The following is a 12412-nucleotide window of genomic DNA, read 5'->3' as shown; positions in this document are numbered from 1 at the left end:
ATCAGAATAAACTTCCTTTAAGAGACTTCATAGTATAACACATTAATGCTCTCTGGAGGAAGACATTGCTGCTTACACCTAACATTTTCTGAGTTACAGACACATAGTGATACAGACACTGATAGAGACAGTTTATAGCTTCAATTCTAAACTTTCAGCCACACTTTGTGGCAAAAATAAACCAGAAACATAAAACTCACCTGTCCGGATATCAAAGAGCACTTCTCCTTCCAAGTGAGCACAAACATCTTAATTGATGAGCTTAAGATGGACAAAAAATGCTGTCAAAACAGATTTTCTGTTGCCTCACACCCAACAGAGAATATAACTCTACAAATCATTAATCCATAAAAGAGATTACCAAATGGTTAGACATAAAATCAAATTTCCAATCATTGCTGCCACCAATTGGCCATAAAGAAACCGAAGTGAGAACCAAAAACAAAATTAGTAGAGAGGAAAATTAAAACTAGAAAAACCGAGTATCTGCAGACTCCTATTGCTACTCTGAGGGCTGAGAAAAGACACACCTAGTGCACCTGTCTCATGAGGACATTTATCTCCATTAGGTGGATCTATTGGGCATCTTGATGGAAGACTTCCAAAACCATTAAAAGATAATTTTCAAAGAAGGGCAAAATAATGACTCCCATACATATATAAAAATGAATATGTGTCAAAGATTTTATTTAACTCATTAACAAGGAAGTGGTGAGGTTCAAAAGACACATATAGCTTGGAAATATTGAAGTAAACGTGCCATTGGAGGCAAACTGACCTTCTCTACAGTGGGAGAGGCAGTCAGTCGACCTTCCCCTTACAGGTGTCTAGACAAGAATTATATTGCATTGATGTCAGTTGTCTACAGTTAACAGAGTTGTAAAATAGCTCCAAGGGAATGAGAATCAGATAATGTGGAAGCGTATGCTATAGATGATGTGTAGTTTTCCACTAAAGCACAAAATACCCCATATAGTAGCTATTATTCTAATTAGGAGAACCATTTGGGAGAATTTTGAACCAAGCGCAATGGATCTTAACTCCGACATGGTAACAAGCCACTTAAACCAGTCCTGCAGATAACTAGCACAACTACTTTTCTTTTCTTTTCTTTCCAAGTAGTCAAAGCACAGCAGGATATTGTAGAGGTGGAGAGCCCAGATTTTAGAATCAGAATTGCATCTGAATACGAAACCCCACCATGGACTAGCTGTGAGATGCCTGGCAAACTATTTAACTTCTCTAAGTCTCTGTTTTCTTACCTGTGAAACTAGTAGAGTAAAACCTATCTTACTAGACGAATATGAGGATTAAACAAAATAGTGCCTATAAAGCATTTAGCACAGTGCCTGGCAAACATTACGAGTACTTCACAAATAGTAACTAGTAACTATATGACACTTGGTAATAAAAATACCAAATTGTTCTTTAAAGGTGGGTAATGTTTGTGGTCATTCCCAGATAGACATATGAACTCCAATAATTACAGTGATTCTTTACATTTGATAATAAATAGGAGACTTTCGTATATATTATGTTATTTTATCCTGTGTTTCAGAGTTTTTCCCACATGCAGATTGTACAATTTATAAACATATAAACATGTTCATATGCTTATCACAGCTAGTGTCCATCAAAGAATCTGTATTCACACAAAACTAATAAATTGCCCATACATATTAACTCCTGACTTATAAATCAGATTGTTAACTTAAATGATGTCAGTCCATTGGAAGCCATTTAACATATCCAGATAGTGTTTGTGCAGCCTGGTAAAGTGATTAATTATCCACAATTTTCCCTGAATTTTCTCATTTTTTTGGAAACTATACTTGTAATAAGACCTAAATAAAAACAGGTAAACCATAGAAAATAGCAATTAATATTAAAACAAGAAAAAATCTGATTCAGTTCAAATGCTAACTCTCCTATCTAGCTGATGACTGTCAGATCTGTTTTCTAACTTTTATTTTAAGTTCAGGGGTACATGTGCAGGTTTGTTACATAGGTAAACTTGTGTCATGGGAGTAGTTGTACAGATTATTTAATCACCCAGGTGTTAAGCCTAGTACCCATTAATTATTTTTCCTTGTCCTCTCCCTCCTCCCTACCTCCACTCTCCAAAAGGCCCCAGTGTGTGTTGTTCCCCTCTGTGTGTCCATGTGTTCTCATCATTTAGCTCCCACTTATAAGTATGAACATGTGGTATTTGGTTTTCTGTTCATGAATCAACCTAAATGCTCATCAATGATCGATTGGATAAAGAAAATGTGGTATGTATACACCATGGAATACTATGCAGCCATAAAAAAAGAATGATATCACGTCCTTTACAGGGACATGGATGGAGCTGGAGGCCATTATCCTTAGCAGACTATCCGATCTTAAAGATATATGTCATTAGAAGCAATATAATATACTAGCTGAGAGCACGGGCTGTGGAGTCAGACTGCCAGGGCTAGAATTTCTGCTCCATCAATGGTTAGCTGTATTATTTCAAGTAAGTTACAAACTTAACCTCTCACTTCTTCAATTTCCTCCTCTGTAAAAAGAAGATAATAAGAGAGCTAAATCTCAGGTTTATTATGAGAATAATTAAATGAGATAATAGACTTTAAATACTTGGAACAATGTCTGATACACAGTGAGTACTCAATAAATGGTTACTTTTATTGCCAAGATGGAGCAAACTTGAGAGGGCTGATGACATTTGTAACTGAACTTTGAGGTTGTCTTGAATATCCCGTATCTTTACTTTGTTATAGTCAGATGAATCCTTGTCTATTTTTAAGGACACCTCCACGGATCCTGTCAGAGTGCTCAGCTGGCTCCGCAGAGACCTGGAGAAAAGTACAGCAGAGTTCCAAGATGTTAGGTTCAAACCCGGAGAATCATTTGGTGGGGAAACGTCCAACTCCGGAGACCCACACAAAGGTTTCTCTGTAGACTATTACAACACCACCACCAAGGGCACTCCAGAAAGATTGCATTTTGAGATGACTCACAAAGAGAATCCTTGCCAGGGCCCCAGGGCCCAACTTGGCAACGGGAGTTCAGTAGATGAAGTTTCCTTCTATGCTAACCGCCTCACGAATCTAGTCATAGCCATGGCCCGCAAAGAGATCAATGAGAAGATCGATGGCTCTGAAAACAAATGTGTCTATCAGTCATTGTACATGGGGAATGAACCCACACCCACCAAAAGCCTCAGTAAGATAGCATCAGAGCTTGTGAATGAGACCGTCTCTGCATGTTCCAGGAATGCTGCCCCAGACAAGGCTCCTGGCTCTGGAGACAGAGTCTCAGGATCATCACAAAGTCCCCCAAATTTGAAATACAAGTCCACTTTGAAGATCAAGGAGAGCACCAAAGAAAGACAGAGTCCAGATGACAAGCCTGCTTCTAAGAAGTCTTTCTTCTATAAGGAAGTGTTTGAATCTCGTAATGGAGATTATGCCAGAGAGGGTGGAAGGTTCTTTCCTCGGGAGAGAAAGAGATTTCGAGGGCAGGAAAGGCCTGATGACTTTACGGCTTCTGTTAGTGAAGGGATCATGACCTACGCTAACAGTGTGGTGTCTGATATGATGGTCTCCATCATGAAGACACTGAAGATCCAAGTGAAAGACACAACCATTGCCACCATCCTACTGAAGAAGGTTCTGCTCAAGCATGCAAAAGAGGTGGTCTCGGATCTCATCGACTCCTTCATGAGGAACCTCCACAGCGTCACAGGGACCCTCATGACTGACACACAGTTTGTCTCGGCTGTGAAAAGAACTGTCTTCTCTCATGGAAGCCAAAAGGCCACAGATATCATGGATGCCATGCTAAGGAAGCTGTACAATGTAATGTTTGCCAAGAAAGTCCCTGAGCATGTCAGGAAAGCCCAAGACAAGGCTGAGAGTTATTCCCTCATCTCCATGAAAGGAATGGGTGATCCTAAAAACCGAAATGTGAACTTTGCCATGAAATCTGAAACTAAATTGAGAGAAAAAATGTATTCTGAACCCAAATCAGAGGAGGACACTTGTGCCAAAACTCTGGGTGAGCACATTATCAAAGAGGGGCTTACCTTGTGGCATAAAAGTCAGCAGAAAGAATGTAAATCTCTAGGTTTCCAGCATGCAGCATTTGAAGCTCCCAACACACAGTGTAAGCCTGCATCAGACATTTCCTTTGAGTACCCTGAAGATATTGGCAACCTCGGCCCTCCTCCATATCCCCCAGAGAAACCTGAGAATTTTATGTATGATTCAGACTCCTGGGCCAAGGACCTGATCGTGTCTGCCCTACTTCTGATTCAATATCACCTGGCCCAGGGAGGAAGAAGGGATGTGCAGAGCTTCCTTGAAGCTGCTGGCACCACCAACTTTCCTGCCAATGAGCCTCCTGTAGTTCCTGATGAATCCTGCCTTAAGTCTGCTCCCATTGTAGGTGACCAAGAACAAGCAGAAAAGAAGGACCTAAGGAGTGTTTTCTTCAATTTCATCCGGAGCTTACTTAGTGAGACCATTTTCAAGCGTGATCAGAGCCCTGAACCCAAGGTGCCGGAACAGCCAGTTAAGGAAGATAGGAAGTTGTGTGAAAGACCGTTAGCCTCTTCTCCCCCCAGACTACATGAAGATGATGAGACCCCTGGTGCCCTTTCTGGGCTGACCAAGGTGGTTGTCAACCAGATAGATAGCCACATGAGTGGGCAGATGGTAGAACATCTGATGAACTCAGTGATGAAGCTGTGTGTCATCATTGCTAAGTCCTGTGATTCTTCGTTGGCAGAGCTGGGAGATGACAAGCTGGGAGATGACAAGTCTGGAGATGCCAGTAGGCTAACTTCGGCCTTCCCAGATAGTTTATATGAGTGTTTGCCAGTCAAGGGCACAGGGTCAGCAGAAGCTCTCCTGCAGAATGCCTATCAAGCTATCCATAATGAAATGAGAGGTATATCAGGACAGCCCCCTGAAGGGTGTGCAGCACCCAAGGTGATTGTCAGCAATCACAACCTAACGGATACAGTTCAGAACAAGCAACTCCAAGCCGTCCTTCAATGGGTAGCTGCCTCTGAGCTCAATGTCCCTATTTTGTATTTTGCTGGTGATGATGAAGGGATCCAGGAGAAGGTAAGAAACAAAGGCAGAGGAATTTGGAAGCTTTATTAAGATTTAACTAGAGCTTTAAGTTCTGGTTTCTTTCTGAATGGGAAGATAGCCACAGAGAAGGTAAAATGGGAACAGTGGGATTTGAAGATCATGCCTTTTGGCAGAGATAATGGATAAAGTAAAATTAGTTTTTGCCCAATACAAGCATATCAAAGGGGAAAAGGGGGATAAATGATATGCTTCTGTTTTCTGCATTTAGGAGTAGGAGTGTACAGATGATGAACCTCCAAGAGACCTAGTGAAAGAATCAGATTAAGGTCTGGGCTCTAGGCTGAGTTTTGGATAGGACAGCATTGCTCAAAGGATGAGATGAAGCTGGAAAGTAGCCCTGCGATGTGTTAGGGAAGAGGCAGAGTCTGAATTTATGACCTTTTCAAACATGCCATTACTGTCTTAGCTGGTTGTCTAGGTGGCTTTGGGGATTTGAAAGGATTCAGTGGATAACACCCCTCTTCCCCCTACCCTTAGCTCTCAATCAGTTGACAAGTAAGACTAAAGCATAAGGCAGATGGGAAATCAACTTATCACTGTTATTACTGATAAAGGTAAACGTGCCTGATAAGTTCTTGTCCTCCACCCAAGGTGCCCAGTAAGCATCAGAACTGCTCGCCAAAGGGAGGGTTTGAGTCTGGAGAACACGCACACTTACCCAAGATGCTTCATACTGAAGTGCGGGAATTAAAAAGACCATCCCTACAACCTTCCCTTCTCTCTCTTCTCTGCCTTCTCGCTCTCTCTCTCTCTCATTTTCTCTTCCTCAGTGCTTTTGATTGTCTCCTCTTGATTGAGAAAAGTGGACCAACTGCTGTTAATCATTAAGTAGCAAAGGGTGGCACAAGAGGCTAGAATTATTTAGAAAATTTCATCATCATAGAAATCAGAAGATAAGGAAAAAGAGGCTTTCTCTGCTTAATTAAGTGGTATTTACATGGTATTAGCAACGCTTGCAACTGGGTCGCTACATTTCTCTGATGACTGGGAAGACACACGATTACAGAGCATCCAGATTAGGCTATATCAAGGCTAAACAAGAAACTGTATGGTCTTTGACTTTGGTCTTAGCAAGACTACACTTGCTACTTAAAGTGTAGTCTGTGGACCTACAACATTGGCATCACCTGGGAACTTTTTAGAAGTGCAGAATCTCACACTTCCCTCCAGACCTACTGAATCAGAATCTTCATCTTAGCAAAATACCCAAGTGAGCTGTGTGCACATTCAAGTTAGGCTAGAAGACAATGTGAACTTCCAATATTAGATCTATTCCTAAGGGTCGTTGGCAAGCTCTGTCTCCACGCAGGGTTTCCAATCCATAAAACAGACAACTATTTTATAGTATATAGCAATTAGCAGAGGTGGGGAGTGGGAGGCTATATTCTGAAGAAAATTTAAACTGATGAAAAAAATCTAAAAACAAGCATAGCCTTCATGTGTATAATGTGTGAGAAAGCCTTTTGTAGCCATCTTTGAAATCAAACCCATCATATATAACACACATAATACATTCTGGCTTTAGACTTTTTTGTATTGGAATGTGTTGTTTTAGATTATTTTAAATTGAAACATGTATCTAAAATAGGACAATAGACTTGCAGTCCCCCACTTTTATACACACACACACACACACACACACACACCTTTGTCTACTCTAAAGATAAAGACAGTCATCTATTTTATTGACTCCCTCTAAGAGTAGAAGGAATGAGAAGCAGCATGCTCAAACTTCAACTAATAAATAGATGCACTGAATATTAGTATATTTTTAAGAACAGGGATGACATAGACACCAAAGAAACTACCTAAAAATGACTTTTTGAAAAGAGATTAATGTATGCAAATATTATCATACTGATTCAGGTGATTGAACCTGCTGTCACTGGGATGTCTGTGAGCCCGATGTCTTTAAATACATTTGTATTTATTTTTGAATAAATAATATGTGTGCATAGTTCAAAATTCAAAAGTACAAAAGGATGCACGGTGAAAATTAAGGGTTGTTTTCTCATTTGTGTGCTCCATCCCGTTGCCTTCCCTGGAGAAAAAAAACCATTTGGATCAATTTCTTATTTATCCTTCCAGAAATACACACACACACACACACACACACACACACACACACGTAAAGTCACAAATTATTATTTTTTATATATATATCCTCTTCTGCAACATATAGAGCTGCCACATTCTTTTTAATGGCTTCATGTATTATAAAATATATGAAGCCATTTCATATATCATATATGTTTTATATATGTTTTATATATTTAACCCCTCCCCTATGTATGGATATTTCAGTTGCCACTATTTTGCACTGTAAGCAATGCTACACTGAATATCCTTGAATATACATAATTTTGCACAGATTCAAATGTATTCACATGTGCTATACACCTAGGAAAGGAATTTCAAGGTCACTGAGAATATTATTTGTGTAATTTGATACATGTTTCCAAATTGCCTTCCATAGAGCTTGTACCAATTAACACACCTATTAAAACAGTGTAAGAGGACTATTTCCTCACACTTTAACCAACAGTGCATGCTAAAATTTTTAATTTGCTAAGTTGCTTTACTTCTTGTCTTATTAGCAATGAGGGTGAGTATCTTTGCATATATTTAAGACCATTTGAATTTCCTCTTCTGTGGATAAATTGGTCATAACTTCTGCCCATTTTTTTTTAACTTTTATTTTAGGTTCAGGGGTATATGTGTGTGTTTGTTATATAGGTAAACTCAGGTCACACGGGTTTGTTGTACAGATTATTTTGTCATCCAGGTACTAAGCCTAGTACTGACCCAATAGTTATTTTTTTCTGAGTGTCTTCTTCCTCCCACCCTTCACCCTCAAGTGTCTGTTGTTCCCTCTTTGTGTCCATGTGTTCTCATCATTTAACTCCCACTTCTGATAACATGCTCTATTTCATTTTCTGTTCCTGAGTTAATTTGCCAATGGCAATGGCCTCCAATTGCATCCATGTTCCTGCAAAGGAAATGGCTGTGTTCTTTTTTATGGCTGCATAACATTCCATGGTGTATATGTACCACATTTTCTTTATCCCATCTGCCATTAATGGGCATTTAGGTTATCTCCATGTCTTTGTTATTGTGAATAGTGTTGCAATGAACATCCATGTGCACGTGTCTTTATGGTAAAACAATTTATATTCCTTTGGGTATACACCCAGTAATGGGATTGCTGGGTTGAATAGTAGTTCTGTTTTTAGCTCTTTGAGGAATTGCCACACTGCTTTTGACAATGGTTGAACTAATTTACACTCCCACCAACAGTGTATAAGTGTTGCCTTTTCTCCACATCCTTGCCATTACTTTTAATAATAGCCATTCTAACTGGTGTGAGATGGTATCTCATTATGGTTTTGATTTGCATTTATCTAGTGACCAGTGATATTAAGCTTGTTTTTATATGCTTTTTGGCCACACATATGTCTTCTTTTGCAAAGAGTCTGTTTGTGTCCTTTGCCCACTTTTTAATGGGGTTGTTTTTTTCTTGCAAATTTGTTTCAGTTCCTTATAGATGCTGAACATTAGACCTTTGTCAGATGCATAGTTTGCAAATATTTCCTTCCATTATGTAGGTTGTCTGTTTACTCTATTAATAGTTTCTATTGCTGTGCAGAAGCTCTTAAATTTAATTAGATCCCATTTGTCAATTTTTGCTCTTGTTGCAGTTGCTTTTGGTGTATTCATCATGAAATCTTTGCTGCTTCCTATGTCCAGAATGGTATTGTCTAGGTGTTCTTCCAGAGTTTTTACAGTTTTTAATCTTACATTTAATTCTTTAATCCATCTTGAGTTGATTTTTGTATATGGTGTAAGGAAGGGGTCCAGTTTCAATCTTCTGTATATGGCTAGCCAGTTATCCCAGCACCTATTGAATAGGGAGTCCTTCCCCATTGCTTGTTTTTGTCAGCTTTGTCAAAGATCAGATGGTTGTAGCTGTGTGGCCTTATTTTTGGGCTCTCTATTCTGTTCCATTGATCTATATGTCTGTTTTTGTACCAGTACTGTGCTGTTTTGGTTACTGTGGTCCTGTAGTATAGTTTGAAGTTGAGTAATGTGATGCCTCTAGCTTTGTTCTTTTCACCTAGGAGTGCCTTGGCTGTTGGCAGGCTCTTTTTTGGTTCTATATGAATTTTAAAATAGTTTTTTCTAGTTCTGTGAAGAATTTCATTGGTAGTTTAATAGGAATAGCATTGAACATTTAAGTTGCTTTGGGCAATATGACCATTTTAACAATATTGACTCTTTCTATCCATGAGAATGGAATATTTTTCCATTTGTTTGTGTCATTTCTGATTTCTTTGAGCAGTGTTTTGTAATTCTCATTGTAGAGATTTTCACCTCCCTAGTTAGCTGTATTCCTAGGTATTCTTTTTATGTTCTGCCCATTTTTTTATTGCATTGTAGGCCTTTTTCTTATTGATCTATAAGAGTTTTATATATTACAAGGAATCAACCTTTATGATATTAAATACAAATATTTCCTTTGCCATTGGTCTTTTGATTGGTGTTTTTTTTGTTGTTGTTGTAGTTTGTTTCTGCTATACAAATGTCATCAAATATGAGACATTTTTCTTTTATTTTTGCTGGGTTTTATGTTATATTTTGGAAAACATTCTCCACTTTACGATATTAGCAAAACTTTCCCATGTTTTTTTCTAGTTCAGTCATGCATCGCTTAGTCATGGAGATATGTTCTGAGAAGTGTGTCATTAAGCGATTTCCTCATTGTGTGAACATAATAGACGGTATTTACACAAACCTAGCTGGTATAGCCTACTGCATATCTAGCTTATATTGTATAGCCTATTGCTCCTAGGCTACACACCTATATACAGCATGTTACTGTACTGAATACTGTAAGCAATTGTAACACCACAGTATGTGTGGATCTAAACATATCTAAATATAGAAAAGGTACAGTAAAAATATGGTTTGAAAGATAAAAAATGGTACATCTGTATAGGTCACTTACCATGAATGGAGCTCACAGGACTAGAAGTTGCTCTTGATGAGTGAGTGACTGAGTGGCGAGTGAATGTGAAGGCCTAGGACATTACTGTTCACTGCTGTAGACTTCATAAACACTGTATATTTAGGCTACAATAAATATTTTAAAATATTTTTCTTTCTTCAATAGTAAGTTAGCAGATTACTGTAACATTTTTACGTTACAAACTTTTAATTTTTTTAACTTTTTGACTCTTTTGTAATAACACTTAGCTTAAAACACACATTGTACAGTTATACAAAAATATTTTCTTTATATTCTTTTTTATAAGCTTTTTTCTATTTAATTTTTTTACTTTTTATTAAAAATGAAGATACAAACACACACATTGACCTAGGCCCACACAGGGTCACGATCATCAATATCATTGCCTTCCACCTCTGCATGTTCTCCCACTAGAAGGTCTTCAGGGTTAGTAACACTCATGGAGCTATTATGTCCTATGATGACAATGCCTTTGTCCTGAAGGACCTGCCTGAGGCTGTTTTACAATTAATTTTTTTAATAAGTAGAAGGAGTAGACTAAAATAACACTAAAAGTATAGTACAGTGATACAGAAATCAGTAATGTACTCATTTATTATCATTATGAAGTACTATCCACTATATGTAATAGTGTGTGCTAGACTTTTATATAACTGGCAGCACGGTAGGTTTGTTTACAGCAGCATCACCCCAAACAAGTGAGTAATGTGTTGTGCTCTTTTACGATAACTATGACATCACTAGAAAATAGGAGTTTTTCAGGTCCAGTATAAGCATATGGAACCACCATCATATGTACAGTCTGTGGTTCACTGAAACAGCATTATGCAGTGTATGACTGTACTTTTATGATTTTTAAAATATATTTAAGACTTTAATACATTTTGAATTCATTTTTATATAAGGTACGAATTAGAGTTACAATCTTTTTTTTTTTTTTTGAGACAGTCTCACAATGTCACCCAGGCTGGAGTGTAGTGGTGCGATCTTGGCTCACTGCAACCTCCGCCCCCCAGGTTCAAGCGATTCTCCTGTCTCAGCCTCCCAAGTAGCTAGGATTACAGGCACACTGTAATTTTTGTACTTTTAGTAGAGACAGGGTTTCATAATCTTGGCCAGGCTGGTCTTGAACTCCTGACCTCATGATTCACCCGCCTCGGCCTCCCAAAGTGCTGGGATTACAAGCATGAGCCACCGCGTCTGGCCACAATCTCTAATTATTTTCCTATTCTTTTTCTAAACTTTCTACTCTGTGCCATTGAATTGTCCATCTACTCTTGTACCAATAGCATCTTATTTTAATTACTGTAATTCTATAATATTTTTGAATATCCGATAGGACTGGAGACTCTTTATTTCTCTGCCTCAGAATTTTCTAGGCTATTCGTGTTTACATTTCTCAGTTTTCATCTCCCATCCATGTGCAGCCATTAACCTTTCCATCATTATAAATTTGTCTTTCCTTGACCTTTTATGTAACGGAGCCATAAAGTATGTGGTCTTTTACATCAGGCTCCTTACACTTAGTGTAAGTTTTTTGTGGTTCATCTGTGTTGTAGCATGTATCAGTAGTTTATTTCTTTTTATTGCTGAATAGTACTTCGTTATGTAGATATACTGCATTTTGTTTGTCCACCTATCAGTTAATAGATATTTAGATGGTTTCCGTTTTTGCTATTATGAGTAATGCGACTATGAGCATTCACATACAAGTCTGTGTGGTTATATGTTTTCATTTCTTTTGGGCAGATAATGAGGAATGGAATTGCAGCATGTTACAATAAGTGTAATTCAATAAATGTAATTTTGTAATTTATTTTCTTTCTTTTTTTCTTTCTTTCTTTTTTTTTTTTTTTTTTGAGACAGGGTCTCCCTCTCTTGCCCAGGCTGGAGTGCAGTGGCATAATCATAGTCACTGCAGCCTCAGACTCCCTAGGCTTAAGTGATCCTCCCACCTCAGCCTCCCGAGTAGCTGGGACTACAGGCGCCCCCCACCACGCCCAGTTAATTGTATTTTTTTTTAGAGATGGGGTATTGTCATGTTGCCCAGGCTGGTCTCAAGCTCCAGGGCTCAAGTGATCCGAACACCTCGGCCTCCCAAAGTGCCAGGAAAACAGGCATGAGCCACCACGCCTGACCGGTTAAGTGTAATTTCTTGAGAAATTGCCAAACTATTTCCTGAAGTGGCTGTAGCATTTTACATTTTCACCAGTAATTTACACAGGTTTCAGTTTCTCCA

General features: G+C 38.5%; 1 protein-coding gene across 3 annotated transcripts in view; it reads left to right on the top strand.

The window, feature by feature from the left end:
- The window catches only part of AKAP3 (A-kinase anchoring protein 3), a 34986-nt gene that overhangs the window by 17507 nt on the left and 5067 nt on the right, over positions 1-12412 (top strand). For all 3 annotated transcript variants that reach the window (XM_054526718.2, XM_054526719.2, XM_002822791.6), the window contains exon 4: positions 2793-5117. In XM_054526718.2, coding sequence (XP_054382693.1) covers positions 2793-5117 — 2325 coding nt within the window. The remainder of the gene's footprint in view (positions 1-2792; positions 5118-12412) is intronic.

Source organism: Pongo abelii, chromosome 10 (genome assembly GCF_028885655.2).
Source record: "Pongo abelii isolate AG06213 chromosome 10, NHGRI_mPonAbe1-v2.0_pri, whole genome shotgun sequence".
Lineage (NCBI taxonomy): Eukaryota > Metazoa > Chordata > Mammalia > Primates > Hominidae > Pongo > Pongo abelii.
The sequence above is the reverse complement of the archived record's forward strand: the minus strand, read 5'-3'. Positions and strand labels throughout refer to the sequence as shown.